At 53.4% G+C, this 20,075-nt stretch overlaps 1 protein-coding gene across 1 annotated transcript; it reads right to left on the bottom strand.

Moving 5' to 3' along the window:
* Positions 1 to 18,076: 18,076 nt before the first annotated feature.
* Positions 18,077 to 19,456, bottom strand: LOC138756877 (uncharacterized). Its single transcript, XM_069923271.1, has one exon. It carries the CDS (start codon positions 19,454 to 19,456, stop codon positions 18,077 to 18,079), a length of 1,380 nt encoding a protein of 459 aa, XP_069779372.1.
* Between the last annotated feature and the right edge of the window lie 619 nt (positions 19,457 to 20,075).

Below are 20,075 nucleotides of genomic sequence, written 5' to 3'. Positions count from 1 at the left end.
CATCACAGGTGGACATGGTCGTAAAGAGAACTTTTGGCACATTGGCCTTCATAAATCAAAATGTTGAGTACAGGAGTAAAGCTGTATAAGATATTGTTGAGGCCAATTTGGAGAATTGTGTGCAGTTTTAGTCACCAAACTACAGGAAAGATATCAATAAGATAGAAGAAGGGCAGAGAAGATTTACAAGGAAATTGCCCGGACTTCAGGAACTAAGTTACAGGGGAAGGTTAAACAGGTTCGGACTTTATTCCCTGGAGCAAAGAAGAATGAAGGGAGATTTAATAGAGGTGTTTAAAATTATGAGGGGGATCGACAGAGTTAATGTAGGTCGGATTTTTCCACTGAGGGTCGGTGAGATTCAAACTAGAGGACATGGGTTAAGGGTGAAAGGGGAAATGTTAGGGGGAACCTCTTCACACAGCGAGTGATGGGAGTGTGGAATGAACTGAAGTGGTGAATGTGGGCTCAATTTTAACATTAAAGAAAAATTTGGACAGGTTCGTGGATGGGAGGGTTGTGGACTGGATGCAGGTCAGTGGGACAATGCAGAAGAATAGTTTGGCACTGTCTAGAAGGGCCGAAGGGCCTGATTATGAAGGCAAGCACACTGTACATCTTCTTTACTACACAATCCAAATGTGACTTTCAGGGAGTGATGGGCTCGCAACACGTCTGTTTGTTTCTCCATGTATACGAGAGTGTGTGTGGTTTTCATGTGTGTGGGAAGTGTTGGTGTTGACACCAGGTGTGTGAGGCACGGGCTGTACTGTGTGCGTGTGAGTGATGGTGTGTGAGAGTGTGTTTGTGTGTGTGTCGGTAGTTTGTGTGTGTATGTGAGTGTGTTTGTGTGTATCTCTGAGTGTGAGTGTGTGCAGCAGTGTGTGCGAGAGTGCATTTGTGAGTGTGTGTGTATCTGTGTGTGAGCATTTGAGTGTGTAAGTGAGTATGTGTGTGAGTGAGTGAGTGTGTGAGTGTGTGTATCTGTGTGAATGTGTCTGTGTGAGTTTGTGAGTGTGTGTATCTGTGTGAGTGTGTTTGTGTGTATGTGAGTGGGTGTGTGAGTGTGTGTGTGTGCCTGCGTGCGTGTGAATGAGTGTGTGTGTACCTGTGTCTGAGTGTGAATGTGTGTGTGAGAGTGTGTGTGAGTGAGGGTGTGATTGTGTCTGTGTGAGTGTGTCTGTGTGAGTGTGTGTATGTGTGAGTGTGTGTTGTGTGAGTGTGTGTGTGAGTGTGTGAGTGAGTGAGGGTGTGTGAGTGTGTGTATTGGTGTGTGAGTGTGTGTGTGCGTGTGAGTGTGTGTGGGGGGGACGTGTGGGTGAGGGGGAAGCCTTGCCGTGCTGCCAACTCCTGCCTCGATCCTCAGTGCCCAGTCAGGGGGCCAGTGTGTAACGGTGGGGCGGGCAAGAGTCAGACATCTGAGGGAAGACCCCACACACCCAACATCCCTCCAGCCTGCTTCGAGTACAGCCCCCAGCCAGCCACAGGGACGGACGTGCCTGTGGGTTTCTGGCTCGGGGGGTGTGGGGGTGGGGGGGAGGGAAGCCTCAGCCTCTCACGGATCACCGCGTAACCATGGAAACCGGGGCACAGGCATCTCTGCCGTCCTGAAGCATCCACGTGACTGCAGGGTCTGGCTCATAGGGAATGACTGCTGCAGCCAGCAGCTTTGCAATCGAATCACCACAGCCTCTCCTCTCCCTCCCAGCTGTGGCAGTCCGGGCTTATACCCAACCACCTCCACCACCTCCCTGGAGGGCTTGGGCCAACGACCGGCGAGAGGTCTCCCTTCTGCCGTAGGGGTAGTCCTTCTTCTCGGCCTCAGGGCTGGGAGAAGGAGGACACGACTCAGCCCCTCATCGAGGGCTCAGTTGTGGAGAGGGCCAAAGACCGAATTCCTGGGGCGGGGGAAGGGTGGGTCAACATCTGGGATGGAGGTATCAACTCTCAGGACCAGAGGGTTGTGAACCTGACCTGTGACCATCGAGGACAACGACACGAGGCGGCATCTTAAAGAAATGGCCTCCATCCTCAAGCACAATCGCTCCCCACACTGGCTTACCCCATTGCATTGCTCCCCCCTCCACTGGCCTAGACCCTTCCCCACCTCATTCCAGGACACTTGACATGCCACAGAACACTGCAGCCCAGAAACAGGCTGTTCGGCCCTTCTCACCTGTGCCCACTGCTCCCAGTCCATTACTCTCCTATCTGTATATTCTTAAGCACACGGTCGAGCCCCCTGCATTCACTCAGAGGTTCCCCCTAAATCTTACCCCTTTCACCTAAAGCCATGTCCCCTTGTACTAATCTCCCCCACTCTGTGGAAAGAGTTGACTCGCATTTACTCTGTTGGTCCCCCTCATAATCTTATCAACCTCGATCAAATCTCCCCTCATTCTTCTACTTCCTTGGAGAGTGGAGGAACAGAGGGACCCTGGGGTCCAAATCCATACATCCCTCAAGGGCATCGCGCAGTTGATAGGATCATTAAGAAGGCCAATGGGATGCTGGGCTTCATTGTTCGGCGGATTGAGTTCAGGAGTTGGGAGGTCGTGTTGCAACCCTACAAATCTCTGGTGAGACCCCACTTGGAGGATTGTGTTCAGTTTTGGTCACCTCATTACAGGAAGAATGGGGAAGGTCTGGAGAAGGGGCAGAGGAGATTCACCAGGATGTTCGCTACAAGGAATAAAGTCCGAACCTGTTTAACCTTTCCCTGTAACTCAGTTCCTGAAGTCTGGGCAACATCCTAGTAAATCTTCTCTGTCCTCTTTCTATCTTATTGATATCTTTCCTGTAGTTCAGTGACCAAAATTGCACACAATTCTTCAAATTCGTCCTCACCAATGTCTTATACAACTTTGCCATAACATCCCAACTCCTGTACTCAATACTTTGATTTATGAAGGCCAATGTGCCAAAAGCTCTCTTTATGACCCTGTCCACCTGTGATGCCACTTTCAGGGAATTATGTCTCAGTATTCCCAGATCTCTCTATTCTCCTCAGTGCCCGACCATTCACCGTGTACGTCCTTTCTTGGTTTGTCCTTCCAAAATGCAGCACCTCGCACTTGTCTGCTTTAAAATCTCACCACCACTCTCTGTAGGAAGAAGTTCCCCCTAAACTTTTCCCCTGTCACCCTTAACCTCTGGTTTGGATTTCACTGACCTTCAGTGGAAAAAGCTGACCTACATTTAATCTGTCTATCCCCCTCATAATTTTAAATACCTCAATCAAATCTCCCCTCGTTCTTCTGCGCACCAGGGAATAAACTTCCAACCCATTGAACCCTTCCCTCTAACTCAGTTCCTGAAGTCTGGGCAACATCCCATTAAATCTTCTCTGCTGTATTACTGATTTACCTGTTTCTGCCCTGTCCTGTACCTGTGGCCCCTCCTTGTTTGTTTAAAGCCTCTAGAATCTTGACCCTTCCCCAGACAGCCCGGGTCACGGCACAGGACGAGGTCCCTGTCGATGTAGATAAGTGACTCAATCTCAACCTCTCAAGATATTTACTGGGGGGGGGGGGGCAATCACTCCACTTCCCCAAACTCGATTGCCCCAAGGATGTCCAACCCCTGCTCACCTGCACCCCCATTCCAAAGCCCTTCGGTTCTTTCTGGACAATAGACCTGACCAGCTCCCCCTCCTCAAGACCCTGCCCCTCCTCCAGCTGGCGGAATGTCCTCAGCGACATCCTGTGGGGGCCCCAGTGACGCCTGCCTCTTACATGGGCAGGCAAGGCCCCTCAATGCTCTCTCCATTACATCGACGACTCCCGCACCCACCCGGCTTCGTCCCTCTGGCTCCACCCCTCACCCCCCCGTGACCTTAAATTCCTTGGGTCCATCTCCAGCAAAAAGCTCTGCTCTTCCCTCAATCTCTCTCATCTCCGTCTCAGGAGACAAACTCTCATAAAAGATAGATCACCGCAGCCCAGTCCAGGCCCTTTGCACCTCGATGGGGTGTTACCCCATATATTCCTTAAACAGACACTAAACCCCTCCCTACTCCTCCATCCACGGGCCTAAGAGTCTCGTAAATGTTCTGGCCTCCTCCACCACCCCCTGACAAGTCATTCCAGGCCCTCACAACTCTCTGTGTAAAAATAAAATTTCCCTCCATTCACTTTGTACAGACGTCCTCTGGTGTCTGGGAAACAGGTCCTGGCTGCCCACCCTTTCTATGCCTATCAGAATCTTGTTGACATCTATCAAGTCTCCTCTCATCCTTCTCCACTCCAAAGAGAAAAGTTCCAGCTCTACTAATGAGACTTGAGACTTGTTTCCCAATCCAGGCAACATCCTGGTCAATCTCCTCTGCCCCCTCTCCGTAGCTTCCCCATCCTTCCTGTAATGAGATGACCAGAACTGAACACAATCCTCCAACTGGGGTCTCACCAGAGATTTGTAGAGCTGAAACACAACCTCTTGACTCCTGAACTCATTCCCCCGACTAATGAAGCCCAAAGTCCCATAGACCTTCTTAACTATCCTATCAACCTGCGCGGTGACCTTGAGGGATGTGTGGATTTGGACTCCAAGGTCCCTCTATTCTTCCACACTGTTCAGTAACCGACCATTAACCCTTCTGGTTTGTCCTTCCAAAATGCATCACCTCACATTGATCCAGATTGAACTGCATCTGCCATTTCTCCACCCGACTCTGCGTGTTTTACACTGAGGACCGGAGAACACTGTTTTGTTGGGTTTGGAGTCCTCGTGTAGGATCCCCCAAAGGTTGAGTGAAGGAGGTGAATGCAATGTGGGCGTTGGGGTTACATACAAGATCAGGGAAGGAGCGTTAAGATTCTATAAAGCGCTGGGGAGGCCTTACTTGGAGAACTGCGTCCAGTTCTGGGTGCCATATTCGAGGAGAGATGAGCTGGCATTGTTGGAGACGGTTCAGAGAAGACTGATTCCAGGAATAAAAGGGTTCGGATATGAGGAATGATTGGACTGTACTCGTTGGGTGTGCAGAAGGATGGGGGGGTGAGGGGGTGGGAGAGACATTTCAAACGCTGAAAAGGCCTGGACAGAGTAGATGTGGCAAAGGGTGTTTCCCCATGGTGGGAGAGTCCAAGACAAGAGGATCCAACTTCAGGTTCAATGTAGAACAGAGACGCGGGGGAACGTCTTCAGTCAGAGGGTCGTGGAACTTGTGGCCATGGGCAATGGTGGAGGCTGGGTTGTTGGGCGGATTTAAGGCAGAGGTATTTGACCAGTCAGGGAATCGAGGGTCATGGGGAGAAGGCTGGGGAGGATGGATTAGTATGGCGGGGCAGACTGGATGGGCGGTGTGATCTTGTGAATTCCCCTCCCCCTCCCCAGGGATGGTGGGGGCGGTGTAAGACCCTCTGCTCAGTAACAGGCACAGCAGGAGTATGAGGACTGGCCCCGCCTCTCTCTTTCAGCTGCTGGCAGCTATTTCCATTTCAAAGGAACTCGACCTCCTTGAAAAGCCTGGCTCCATCTCCAGAGGGAGGGCTCTGCGACTCCAAGCTGTCCTGTGTTTCAGATTCCCAGTCACAGGCAGGGAACCTAATGGGTACATTTCACTGAAATGTGGCCCACCTGTTCATGTGTGTGTGGGTGTCTGTGTATGTGTGCATATGTGTGACAGTATGTACATCTGTATGTCTGTGTGTCTGCGAGCGGGTGTATTGACACACATAAACACTCACACACACACACACACACACGCACACACATGCACACACACGCACACACACACACACACACACACACACACACACACACACACACAGAGGAGCAAGCGGAAAGGTATCAGTCTCATGCACACAAAGGCCCAATCGATAATTTTGCTCATCGGTCTCTCACCTTTGACACCAGGGGCAATCAGTTAAACATTAAATCTCCCTTCCTTGGAGATTAGCAGTTTATCGCCACTGAAACCTGTTCTCAAACCAGAGGGGTCGGCTGCCCTGAGACACACCAGAACCAGGATATTCAGGGGAATCTATGAGACTGACCCTGACCCCTGGGCATGGTGTCAGTTCTCTGGGGTAACAGAAGCGCTCAGTTCTGCAGGGGGGCTGTCGGCCTGAGGGAGAGCAGTGGAGAGGTGCCTGCATGTGAGCACATCAAGGGAATAGTCTGATCACAATAATCCTGCTCACACTGAAGCCAGGGACCAGCGAGGGGGTGGCGCGATAGTTCAGGGAAGTGGGAAGGAGAAACGCTGTGGATGTTGTCTACTTGGACTTTAGTGAGGCCTTTGACAAAGCCCCACATGAGAGGTTAGTCAGGAAGGTTCAGACACTCGGTGTTCATGGTGAAGGAGTGAACTGGATTCAACCATGGCTGGACAGGAGAAGCCAGAGAGTGGTGGTGGATGAGTGCTTCTCAGACTGGAGGCCTGTGTCGAGGGCTATGCCTCAGGGATTAGTTCTGGGACCAGTGTTGTTTGTTGTCTGTATCTGGATAATCATGGGGAATTGGATCAGCAAGTTTGCAGATGACACTAAGATTGGAGGCGTTGAGGACAATGAGGAAGGTTTTTAAAGCTCGCAGAGGGATCTGGTCCAGCTGGGAAAATGGGCTGGAAAATGGCTGATGGAGTTTAATTCAGAGAAGGGTGAGGTGTTGCATCTTGGAAGGACAAACCAAGAAAGGACATACACGGTGAACGGTCGGGCACTGAGGAGCGCGGCAGAACAGAGGGATCTGGGAATCCAGAGACATAATTCCCTGAAAGTGGCATCACAGGTGGACAGGGTCATTATAAATCAATGTATTGAGTCCAGGAGTTGGGATGTTATGGTAAAGTTGTATAAAACATTGGTGAGGCCAAATTTGGAGAATTGTTTGCAGTTTTGGTCACCGAACTAAAGGAAAGATATAAATAAGGTAGAAAGAGGGCAGAGAAGATTTACTGGGATGTTGCCTGGACTTCAGGAACTGAGTTACAGGGAAAGGATAAACTGGTTCGGACTTTATTCCCTGGAGTGTAGAAGAATGAGGGGAGATATGATCGAGGTGTTTAAAATTATGAGGGGGATGGACAGAGTAAATGTAGGTTGGCTTTTTCCATTGAGGGTCGGTGAGATCCAAACCAGAGGACATGAGTTAAGTGTGAAAGGGGAAAAAGTTTTGGGGGGAAACTTCATACAGAGAGCAGTGGGAGTGTGGAATGAGCTGAGGTGGTGAATGTGGGCTCAATTTTAACATTTAAGAAGAATTTGGACAAGGATGGGAGGGATATGTACTGGGTGCAGGTCTGTGGGATGAGGCAGAAAAATAGTTTGGCACAGACTAGAAGGGCCAAATGGGCTGCTTTCTGTGCTTTAATGTTCCATAGTTCCAGTAGGAGAACTGACTGTGCCAAGTATAATGAAACACAATGTTGGAAAGTGTACGGTCGTGCATGTTGGTAGATAAAATAAACAGGCGGACTGTTTTCTTATTGGGGAAAAAAATTGAAACTCCTCAGATGCCAAGGGACTTGGGAGTCCTGGTGCAGGCCGGCCTGAAGGTCAACTTGCAGGTGGAGCTGGGGGTGAAGAAGGCAAATACGTTCATTTCAGGAGGAATAGGGTACAAGAGCAGGGATGTGACGTTGAGGCTTCATTAAGGCCCTGGTGAGGCCTCACTTAGGGAATTGTGATCAGTTTTGGGTTCCTCATTGATGTGCTGACGTTAGAGAGGGTTCACTCTGGGAATGAAAGAGTTATTGTACGGGGAACATTGGACGACCCTTGGCCTGAGCCTGAACCTATTGGAATTTAGGAGAATGGTTTGTGGGGGGGGAGGTCCTCGTCAAAACATTTCAAAACGCATGGACAGACTCAATGTAGAAAGGTCCGGTGAATGGGAAAGGGTCTGGCAGGTGGAGTACAGCGTTGTTCCAGATTCCAGTATTTAAAGTCTTCTGTTGGCCAAATGTTGCAGAGGATACAGAGAGTCCACAGTGGGATATAGATAGGTTCAGTGAGTGGGCAAGAGTCCAGCAGATGGAGCACTACATGGGTAAACGTGAGGTGATCCACATTGGAAGGAAGAGTGGAAGATCAGATCATTATTTAAACGGCAAGCGATTGCAACCTGCTGCCTTGCAGGAGGACGTGGGATGAATCGCAAAAGGTTGGTTTGTGGGTTTGAAGGCAAATGGGACATGGGCCTTCATTGCCGGAGGGATTGAATTTGGGAGCCGGGAGGTCCTGCTGCAACTGTACAAGGTCCTGGTGAGGCCGCATCTGGAGAACTGGGTGCAGTTCTGGTCTCTTGACTTGAGGAAGGACGTACTGGCTTTGGAGGTGGTGCAGAGGAGGTTCACCAGGTTGATTTCAGGGATGAGGGGGTTGGCCAATGAGGAGAGATTGAGGCATCTGGGACTAGACTCGCTGGGATTTAGACGAATGAGAGGGGATCTGATAGAAACGTATAAAATAATGAAAGGCATGGATCAGATAGAGATGGGAAAGTTGTTCCCATTGGTGGGGGAGACCAGAACGAGGGGACATCGCCTCAAGATCCAGGGGAGTAGATTTAGGAGAGAGATGAGGAGGATCTGCTTTTCCCAGAGGGTGGGGAATCTGTGGAATTCGTTGCCCATTGAAGCAGTGGAGGCGACCTCAGTAAATATATTTAAGATGAGGTCGGGTAGATTTTTACATCTTGGGGGAATTGAGGGATATGGAGAAAAGTCAGGTCAGAGGAGATGATCATTAGATCAGCCATTATCTCATATTGAATGGTGGAGCAGACTTGATGGGTCGAATAGCTGACTCCTGCTCCTGTTTCTGATGTTCTTGTGCTCTTACTTTCCTCTAGTTCTCTCTCTCTCTCTCTCTCTCTCTCTCTCTGTCTATCTCTTGCTCTCTTTTTTCCCTTTTTAAATCGTTCCTTTCCCTAGCTCTCTCTCTCTCTCTCCCCCCCCCCCCACCCCGCCTTCCTTTCACTGATCAATTCTCACCTTATCACATCCAATTATCACCCCTTTTGCCTGGTGGTCTGGACTCCTCCCCCCTCCCTTTCTCCCCCCACCGTTCTCACCCCCCAGTATTTTAAAGCCTGCCTGCTTTTTGCCAACACCTCGAGGAAGGGGCTCAGGCCCAAAATGTCGGCAATGTATCTTCACCTCCCGTGGACTCTGCGGGGCCGGCTGAGATCCCCTGGCGTTTCATGGGTTGGGGTGGGGGGGTGGTGGGTTACATGCTCTTACTGCCATCACAGCGTCTGCAGCCATCATTGCATCCACATTGCGTCTTACTGCCATCACAGCGTTTCAGTCAAGACAGGACTGAGCCAGTCTGGGACTTTGCTGCTCCCTGTATCTCAGGAACCAGTGGTACCTTGCACCCCACCCCCCTTCCACCCTATGTGTGGGTAATGACCCCCGGACACTGTGATATAGTAGCTTAAAAATCACCACAGAGATGCTGGAGGAACTTAGCTGGTCTCGTCGTGCCTGGAGGAGGTAAAGGTATCTAACTCGGTAAATGGCAGGAGTGCGGTGGAGCACAGGGATCTGGGGATCCAGAGACATAATTCCCCAAAAGTGGCGTCACAGGGGGACAGGGTCGTAAAGAGAGCTTTTGGCACATTGACCTTCAGAAATCAAAGGATTGAGTCCAGGAGTTGGGATGTCATGGTAAAGTTGTATAAGACATTGGTGAGGCCAAATTTGGAGAATTGTGTGCAGTTTTGGTCACCAAACTACAGGAAAGATATCAATAAGATTGAAAGAGAAGATTTACTGGGACGTTGCCCGGACTTCAGGGACTGAGTTGCAGGGAAAGGTTAAACAGGTTCGGACTTTATTCCCTGGAGCGTAGAGGAATGAGGGGAGATTTGATTGAGGTGTTTAAAATTATGAAGGGGGTTAGACAGAGGAAATGTAGGTCGGCTTTTTTTCCCACTGAGGGTCGGTGAGATCCAAACCAGAGGGCATGGGTTAAGGGTGATAGGAGAAAGGTTTAGGGGGAACTTCTTCACACAGAGAGCAGTGGAACGAGCTGAGGTGTTGAATGCGGGCTCAGTTTTAATACTTAAGAAGAATTTGGATGGGTCCGTGGATGGGAGGGGTACAGACTGGGTGAAGGTCAGTGCTGTAGTGTTCTATGATTCTACCAATGTTTCAGGCCTGAGTCCTTCCTCAAGGTGTGAGTGAAAAAAGTCGGGTGACTGAATTGAAGACCGGGGAGTGAAAGGGGGTGAACGGGAGGGGAGGAGGATTCCAGGCCAACAGATGAAAGATGTTAATTGGAGATGAGAAATTAACTTTGACTCTGTGAAAAGAGACAGAAAGAAAAGGGAAGAGAGAAAGAAACAGAACGAGAGAAGAAAGAGATGGGGAAGAAGAAGAGAGGAGAGGGGTTTACAACAGAAACCAAAGAATCCAACATTAACGCAGTCCAGTTGGAGGGCGGCCAGACAGATGAGGTGCTGTTCCTCCAGTTTGTGGGCGGACCCAATCTGACCATCCGCGAGACCACAGACAGTCAGCAAGGGAACAGGACAGGGAATTGAAATGGGCGGCCAGCGGGGGAATCCCAGCTATTGTGGATCACAGAGGTGGACTCCCCGGGGTCGGACACAGAGTGAAGCTCCCTCCGCACCGTCCCATCACACACTCCTGCGGTCAGACAAAGAGTGAAGTTTCCTCCACACTGTCTCATCACACACTCCCCGGAGTTGGACACAGAGTGAAGCTCCCTCCACACCATCCCATTACATACTCCCTGGGGTCGGACACAGAGTGAAGCTCCCTCCCCACCACCCCTCGTGGCAGGGAGCTCCCTCATTGACCTCCCACCTCATTCTACTGTACACTCTAGTTCCTGTACCCACGGAATGAGAGATTATTCTCTGGCGTCGAGCGTGCATGTGGGATCAGGGGAGAGTTGGCGGGAGTGGGCCAGTAAACACAGCTGAGGTGAACAATGACTCCCTTCACCCACCTGGGCCGTCCTCCCACCTCCCTGACCACCTCTCTCCCACCTTCCAGAGAGCATGGTACACAATGCCAGGAAGCCCACTACCCTTCCAACCCCGCAACTCAAGGTGCTCGGCAAAGCGATCTCCGGTCTCTCCGACGTAGACAGACAGAGAAAAGAGGAGAGAGAGAGAGAAAGATAGAGAAAGAGAGAGAGAGAGAAAGAAAGAGATATATAGAGAGAGAAAGATAGAGAGAGAGAGAGATAGAGAACGAGAGAGAGAAATGGAAAGAAAGAGGCAAAGAGAGAGAGAAACTGAGAGAGAGAGCGAGAGAGAGAGAGAGAGAGCTAGAGGCCACACAGTTGGTGCAACGCTGTTACAATGCCAGCGACCAGGGTTCGAATCCCGCGCTGTCTGTAAGGAGTATGTACGTTCTCCCCCGTGTCTGTGTGGGTTTTCCCCTGAGGGCTCCCATTTCCTCCCACCGTTCGAAATGTACCGGGGATTGTAGGAGGCATGGACTTGTGGGCCTGAAAGGGCTGTTATGGCGCTGTACATCTGAATTTAAATTTTAAAGAAGGAGACGAGAGAAGATGGGGAGTGGTTAATGGAAACCAGAGAGGTCAATGTTAAAGCCATCCAGTTGATGAAATGAGGCACAGTGCCATGACCTGTTCCCAAACCCTAGCAACACAAGGGGTCCCAGACATCGACCCAGACAAGGCTGGACTGGAACACTGTCTGACACAAGGTGAACTCCGCAGCAAACTCCTGCAAACAGAGGGTGCAGTTACCACCCAGATACATCTCAGCCCAGGGCTCTGGTGAGATTCCACAGTGGAGCTCCCTCTACATCTCCCCTCCCATGATGCAACGCTCCAGCTCCAGTTCTGCCTGTTCCTTGTTTACTTCCCTGCTCCTTTATTCAAAATCCATCGCTTCTCAAATACAAAGACCCCTCTCAACAAAAACCCAGGAAATAACAAACTGTCTCAAGGTCAAACGCAGAGTGAAGCTCCCTCCGCACTGTCCCATCACACAGTCCAGGGATTAGATACAGAGTGAAGCTCCCTCCACACTATCTCATCACACACTTCCCGGGGTCAGACACAGAGTGAAGCTACCTCCCCACCATCCCATCACACACTCTCGGGGTCAGACACAGAGTGAAGCTCCCTCCTCACTGTCCCATCACACACTCCCGGGGGTCAGACACAGAGTGAAGCTCCCTCCACACCGTCCCATTACACACTCCCCGGGGTCGGACACAGAGTGAAGCTCCCTCCACACTGTCTCATCACACACTCCCCGGGGTCAGACACAGAGTGAAGCTACCTCCCCACCGTCCCATCACGCACTCCCAGGGTCGGACACAGAGTGAAGCTCCCTCCACACTGTCTCATCACACACTCCCCGGGGTCAGACACAGAGTGAAGCTACCTCCCCACCGTCCCATCACGCACTCCCAGGGTCGGACACAGAGTGAAGCTCCCTCCCCACCACCCCTCCTGTGGCATGGAGCTCCCTCATTGACCTCCCATCTCATTCTACTGTACACTCTAGTTCCTGTACCCATGGACTGAGAGATTATTCTTTGGCGTTGAGCGTGCATGTGGGATCAGGGGAGAGTTGACGGGAGTGGGCCAGTAAACACAGCTGAGGTGAACAATGGTGAACAATGACTCCCTTCACCCACCTGGTCCATCCTCTCACCTCTCTGACCACCTCTCTCCCACCTTCCAGAGAGCGTGGTATGCAATGCCAGGAAGCCCACTACCCTTCCAACTCCGTAACAGCAGCATCCCCAACACAACTCCCTTCCCTCTCCCCATCGCTCTCACACACCATCCACCCCTCTCGGCCCTCCCTCTATCCAGCCCAATCTTTCTCCCCCGTCCCCTTCTGCTCTCCCTCCCATCTGGCCCTCTCTCTCTCTGCCTTTCATCTTTTCCACCTACCCTTTCCTTCTATCTCTCTCCCCCTCTCACTCCATCTCCACGCCCTCTCCTCCTCTCCATGTCCCTCTCTCTCTCCCCCTCACAATCTCTCCCTCTCTCTTCCCCCTCTAACTCCCCCTCTCACTCCCTCCCCACTCACACCCCTCTCACTCCATCTCTCCCTCTATCCCCCTCTTTCTTCCCCTCTAGCTCCCCTCTCTCCCCATCTCCCTGCTCTCTCCCCTCCCTCCCTCCCCTCTTTCTTCCTCCCTCCCCTCTCTCCCCTCTCACTCCATCTCCCTGTCTCTCCCCTCCCACCCTCTCTCCCCTTCTCACTCCTGCCCCTCTCTCTCCCCCCTTCTTTCTCTCTTTTTCTCTCTCCCTCTCCCTTCACCTTTCTCTTTCTCTGCCTTTCATTTACTGACCCTGTTATTGTTTCCATCCCTCCTCTCTGACTCTCTCTCCCCCTCTCCCTCCTTTCTTCTCTCCCTCCCTCTCATTTTCTCTATCCCCCTCTCTGACTCCCTGCCTCTCGAATACTGACCCAGGTATCATTTTCACCTTCCCTTTCTTCTCTCTCTCTATCCCTCTTCTTTATTCTCTCCCCTGACTCTCCCCCTTGTCTGTCTGCCTTTCTCTTTTCTCTGCCTCACATTTACTGTCCCAGGTATTGTTTCGACCCTTTCTCTCTCTCTCTCTCTCTCTCTTTCTCTCTCTCTCTCTCTCTGTCTCTCTCTCTCTTTCCCTCCCACCTTTCACTGTTTCTCTGCCTCTCGTTCACTGTCCCACATATTGTTTCCACCTTCCATTTCTTCTCCCTCTCTCCGCCCCATCCTTCACTCTCCCCCCCCTTTCGTCGCCTGTTGTTTCCCCTCCCACCTCCCACTCTCCCTTTTCTCCCTCCCTCTTTCCTCGCTCTGCTTCTCATTGTCTCCTTGCCCAGGTATTCTCATCCCCCCCCACCACCACTGTCTCTTGTCTCATTTCTCAGATACATCTCCCCCCCCACGCCTCTCCCATTGCCCCCTCCCTGTCTCCCTTTATTCTATCCCCCTCCTCCTTTCAGTCTCTGCATTTCTCTCTCTCTCTCCTCTCCTTCCCTCCCCCCTTTTCCCTCCCTCCCCCCTTCTCCCTTTGCTTCCTTCGACTGCCCACCCTCTACCCACACACAACAGCAGGGCTCTCCTACCTGGGCCAGCACCTTGTTGGACTCCTCTGCTTTCTCCATGACACACATGTTACATCCCATTGCGAGGGAGAGGCCGCCTTCTGGGAGGGGCTCCGGACAGCTCGCCCTCCCTCTCTCCCCCACCTCCACCGGCCCGGGCTCGAGGGCCAGGATCAGTGGTTGCAGTCCACCTCTCCCCCCACTCTGCGCGCCCTCCCCTCCACACCCCCCCCCCCACACTGCAGCCCGATCAGCGGCGCGAGTCAGAGTCTCTTCCCGCACCGTCCCCGTCCGCCGGCGCCTCGCCCGCTGACCAATTCCCGGGTGAAGGCACGCCGGGGCGTCGCGGCCGGAATCTCATCCTTGGTCTCGTCTGCCCACGCCGTCCCTCCCTCACTTCTCTTCCACCGGCTCCCCCTGCCCCTCGCCACGGTGGACCCTGTCTGGGGAAACGACGCAGCCTCCCATCGCCTTGCTAACCCTCCAGCCTGCGCGTGCGCGCACGCAAGCAGGTCCGCAGTACAGCAGGGAGAAAGCTGGAGAATGAAAGCTGCCTCATGCATATTAATGAGGCACTGCTGAATATTCATGGATGGGGGAGCTGGAGGGGAGGGGTAGTTGGCGCTCAGTTGTGGGAAAGGGCACCGCTGTGTGGGAAGAAGCTGATCTTCAGCCAGCCTTGCAGACCCCAGGAAGCAGAATTTATTCTGAATGAGTTGCAAAATTCATCAACAGGGCCAAAAAATAAATGCCCAAGCCACCTTACAGAGGGAAAATGGATTCCAAACGGCTTGTGGGAGGCCAAATAAACGCAGACCGCCCCCCCACCCCAGTTTCGGTTCCCCGTCCTGCTCCACTGGCTGACATGTCCCGCGCGCTACCAGTCGGGAGGGTGGCAGGGGCAGCACCTCGCTTCCAGATGGAGGGCATTAAATGTCGGGTTCCACGGTTTGCATTAAATGACCCTCCCCAGCCCCACCACCCTCGATCTTCTTCCCCCCCACCCTTATTTTAAAAATTTTAAAGGTAGGCGTACAGTGCAGTAACAGGCCCATTGCGGCCCACCAGCCCACGCCACCCAATTTACACCTCGTTAGCCCCCAGTATGTTTCGAAGGGCAGGAGGAAACAGGAAACCCCCACCCTTGGGAGTGAGGGTGGGGGAAACCAACACAGACACGGGGCGAACATACAAACTCTTTACAGACAGTGCAGGGGTCGAACCCTGGTCGATGGCGCAGTAACAGCTTTGCGCTGACCACGATGCCAACTGTGCAGCCTCTAGCTCTGTCTTTCTCTCTTTTCTTTCTCTCTCTCCCTCTGTTTCTCTTTCTCTCTCCCTTTCTTTCTCTGTCTCCTCTAGGTTGGAGAGGTTGGGAGTCTGGCTCACCGAGCACCTCAGCTCTGCTCGCCTCAATAGTGGGGATCTCCTGGTGGCTGCCCGTTTCAGTTCCCCAGTTTGGGTTCCTCCCCCGGACACCACCATCTGAATTCTGAGACTTTCTGCTTCCAGCTCATTCTGCTTATTCCTTGAGGAAGGGCTCAGGCCCGAAACGTTGGTGAGGTACCTTTGTCTCCTATGGACGCTGAGAGATGAGCTGAGATCCCCCAGCATTTTGGTGTCTTTACCACAATCACAGACTTTTGATATTCACTCAGTGTCTGGGGTTCATTGTCTGTTCAGGAATCTGGTGGTGGAGGGGAAGAAGCTATCCTTGTGCCGCTGAGTGCTCGTCTTCAGTCTCCTGGACCTTTTCCCTGATGGGAGTAGAGTGAAGAGGGCCTGGCCTGGGTTGGGGGGTGGGGAGAGAGGCTGCTTTTTTAAGATATCGCCTCATGTTGATGTCCCTAGTGGAGTGAAGTCCGGTGCCCGTGATGTCTCAGGCCAAGTTAACAACCCTCTTGTCCTGAGAGTTGGCACCATCGTCCCAGGCAGGGATGTGACCAGCCAGAACGCCCCCCACCTGTAGCAGTTTACGAGAGTCCTCGATGACCGACCATATCTCCTTAGACAATTTACAGCTGCTGGCGAGCCTTCTCTGTGATTGCATTGACACGGAGGCTCCAGGACAGATCCTCGGATATGTTGACTCCCAGGAATTTTGACCCTCTCCACTGACGAGCCCTCGATGAGGACTGGGTCATGTTTCTCTGACTCACTCCTGAAGTCCACAATCGTCCCTTTGGTTCTGCTGATGTTGAGTGTAAGGTTGTTGCCATGACACCACTCGCCAAGCCAATCCGTCCCCCTTCTGCATGCTCCCTCGCTGCTGGCTGTGATTCTGCCAACTACTGTGGCAAATTTGTAGACCGCACCGGAATTGTGCTTGGTCACACAGTGATGGGATGGAGCGAGTAGAGCAGTTGGCTAAGCCCCGTCCTTGGGGTGTTGATCGTCAGTGAGGGGGAGACATAATGTCCAATGAGGAGGTCAAGGATCCAGCTGTGCAGAGGCCTGGGGTTTGGAGCTCATTGACCAGGATGATGGCGTCAATGGCCGAGGTGATCCAGGGCTGAGTGCAGAGCCAGTGAGATTCCATCTGCTACGAAGCAATTGGGGCAGTCAGCGGATCACAGTGGGCCCAGTCCTTTCCTGAGGTGCCAGTTAATTCTAGCCATGACCAACCTCTCCTACAGTGGATGTGGGGACCACTGGGTGATGATCACTGAGGCAACTCGTTCTGCCCTACTTGGGGGAAGATTGACGTCCCTTTGAAGCTGATGCCTCAAGAAAGCAGCCTCCCTCCTCAAGGACCCTCACCAGCCAGGCCTTGCCCTTTTCCCTCTGGGAAGGTATCCTGAAGCTGAATGCTCAATGCCTGTTGGGGGGGGGGTGGGGAATAAAACTGTTGACCAGTCTGGAAGTCAGGGCCCGAGTGCGACAATGCCCCCCGCCCGATAGCAGAAGGGAGAACAGTCGACGTGAGGGGTGTGTGGAGTCCTTTACGATGTTTATTGCCTGCATCGAGGGTTGTCGACGTCAGTCGTGGTAGGAAGATCTTTTCCGCTGACTTCTCCGTCCTCCGCGGAATCGTGCGATCCGAAGGGGTACAGCTTCCAAACCAGGCGATTGCACAGTATTTTCTCGATTCATCCTCTATAGAACATAGTGAGGACGGGGGTGGGGGTGGGAGATGGAGCAAGGATGGGGGGTGGGATACGTAGTGAGGATGTGGGGTGGGAGATGTGAGGACAGGGGGTGGGAGACATAGTGAGGACAGGGGGTGGGAGATGGAGTGAGGACTGGGGGGAGACGTAGTGAGGACGGGAGTGCAAGACATAGTGAGGATGGGGGTGGGAGTCGGAGCGAAGATGCAGTGAGGACAGGGGGTGGTGGGAGATGTAGTGAGGACGGGTGGATGGGAGATGGAGCAAGGATGGGGGGTGGGATACGTAGTGAGGATGTGGGGTGGGAGATGTGAGGACAGAGGGTGGGAGACATAGTGAGGACGGGGTGGGAGATGGAGTGAGGACTGGGTGGGAGATGGAGTGAGGACTGGGGGGGAGACGTAGTGAGGACGGGAGTGCAAGACATAGTGAGGATGGGGGTGGGAGACGGAGCGTGGATGGGGGTGGGAGACGTAGTGAGGATGGGGGGGTGGGAGACGTTGTGAGGACAGGGGAGTGGGAGATGGAGTGAAGACAAAGGGTGGGAGATGTAGTGAGGACGGGGGTGGGAGACATTGTGAGAATGAGGGGTGGGAGACGGAGCAAGGATGGAGGGTGGGAAATGGAGTGAGGTTGGGAGGATGGGAGACAGAGCAAGGACGGGGGTGGGGGTGGAAGATGCAGTGAGGACGGGGGGTGGTGGGAGATGTAGTGAGGATGGGTGGATGGGAGATGGAGCAAGGACGGTGGCTGGGATACGTAGTGAGGATGTGGGGTGGGAGACGTGAGGACGGGGGTGTGGGAGACGTTGTGAGGAAGGGGGTGGGAGACAGAGTGAGGATAGGGGTGGGAGAGGTCATGAGGAAGAGGAGTGGGAGATGTCATGAGGACGGGTGTGTGGGAGACGTAGTGAGGATGGGGGGGTGGGAGATGGAGCGAGGACGGGAGTGTAGGAGATAGAGTTAGGATGGGGGGTGGGAGGCGTAGTGAGGATAGGGGGTTGGAGACTGAGTGAGGACGGGGGTGTGGGAGATGTTGTGAGGAAGGGGGGTTGGAGACAGAGTGAGGATGGGCGATGGGAGACGGAGTGAGGATGGGGGAGAGATGGAGTTAGGATGGAGGTTGGGAGACGTTGAAGGCAGTGGGTGGGAGACATAGTGAGGATGGGGGGTGGGAGATGGAGTGAGGAAGGGGGGTGATGGTGAGGATGGAGGGTGGGAGACCTTGAGGATGGTGGTGGGTGGGAGACATTGTGAGGAAGGAATGTGAGGGACGGAGTGAGGACAGGGGTGTGGGAGATGTTGTGAGGACTGGGGGGGTGGGAGACGTTGTGAGGATGGGGGTGTGGGAGACGTAGTGAGGACGGAGGGTGGGAGACATAGTGAGGAAGGGGGTGGGAGACATAGTGAGGATGTGGGGTGGGAGACGGAGTGAGAACAGGGGAGAGATGGAGTTAGGATGGAAGTTGGGAGACGTTGAAGGCAGTGGGTGGGAGACATAGTGAGGATGGGGGGTGGGAGATGGAGTGAGGAAGGGGTGTGGGAGACATGAGGACGGGCGGTGGGAGATGGAGTAAGGACGGGGTTGGGTGGGAGACATTGTGAGGACGGGGGGGTGGGAGACGGAGTGAAGAGGGAGGGAGGGAGATGTAGTGAGGAAGGGGGGTGGGAGACGTTGAGAGGACAGGGTGGTGGGAGATGGAGTGAAGATGGAGGGTGGGAGATGTGAGAACAGGTGGGAGACATTGTGAGGACAGGGGGGTGGGAGACAGAGCAAGGATGGGGGGGTGGGATACGTAGTAAGGATGTGGGGTGGGAGACGGAGCAAGGATGGGGAGTGTAGGAGATAAGAGTTAGGATGGGGGGGTGGGAGGCGTAGTGAGGATGGGGGTTGGAGTCTGAGTGAGGATGGATAGGGTGGGAGTCGTAGTGTGGATGGAGGGATGGGTGATGGAGCGAAGCTGGGGGGAGTGGGAGACAGAGTGAGGACGGAGGGGTGGGAGGCGTAGTGAAGATGGGAGGGTGGGAGATGTAGTGAGAATGGGGGGTGGGAGATGTTGTGAGGATGGGGTTGTGGGAGACGTTGTGAGGAAGTGGGGTGGGAGACATAGTGAGGATGGGCGGTGGGAGATGGAGTGAATACGGGGGAGAGATGGAGTTAGGATGGAAGGTGGGAGGGAGCGAGGATGGGGGTGGGAGACGGAGCGAGGATGGAGGGTGGGAGATGGAGCGAGGATGGGAGACGGAGCAAGGATGGGGGAGTGGGAGACATAGTGAGGACGGGGGGTAGGAGACGGAGTGAGGACGGGGGTAGGAAATGTAATGATGGGGTGTGGGAGACATAGTGAGGATGGGGGGTAGGAGTGAGGATGGAGGGTGGGAGATGTTGAGGATGGGAGTGGGTGGGAGACGTTGTGAGGACAGGGGGTGGGAGATGGAGTGAAGGAGGGTGGGAGACGGAGTGAAGGAGGGTGGGAGATGTAGTGAGGACGGGGGTGGGAGATATAGTGAGGATGGGGGGGAGATGGAGTGAGGATGGAGGGTGGGAGACGTTGAAGATGGGGGTGGGTGGGAGATCTTGAGGAAGGGGGTGGTGGGAGATGTTGCAAGGTCAGGGGGTGGGAGACGGAGTGAAGACGGAGGGTGGGAAAAGTAGTGAGGATGGGGGTGGGAGACATTGTGAGGACAGAGGGGTGGGAGATGGAGTGAAGACGGAGACGGAGCAAGGACAGGGGGTGGGATACGTAGTGAGGATAGGAGATGGAAGGCAGAGCGAGGACGAGGGTGTAGGAGATGGAGTTAGGATGGGGGGTGGGAGGTGTAGTGAGGACAGAGGTGGGAGACATCGTGAGGAAGTGGGGTGGGAGACGTCATGAGGACGGGGGTGTGGGAGACGTTGTGAGGAGGGGGATGGGAGACATTGTGAGGACGGTGGTGTGGTAGACGTCATGAGGATGGGGGG

The sequence above is a fragment of the Narcine bancroftii genome, chromosome 3, assembly GCF_036971445.1.
Source record: "Narcine bancroftii isolate sNarBan1 chromosome 3, sNarBan1.hap1, whole genome shotgun sequence".
Classification (NCBI taxonomy): domain Eukaryota; kingdom Metazoa; phylum Chordata; class Chondrichthyes; order Torpediniformes; family Narcinidae; genus Narcine; species Narcine bancroftii.
Note: the sequence above shows the minus strand (reverse complement) of the source record. Positions and strands in the feature narration are given on the sequence as shown.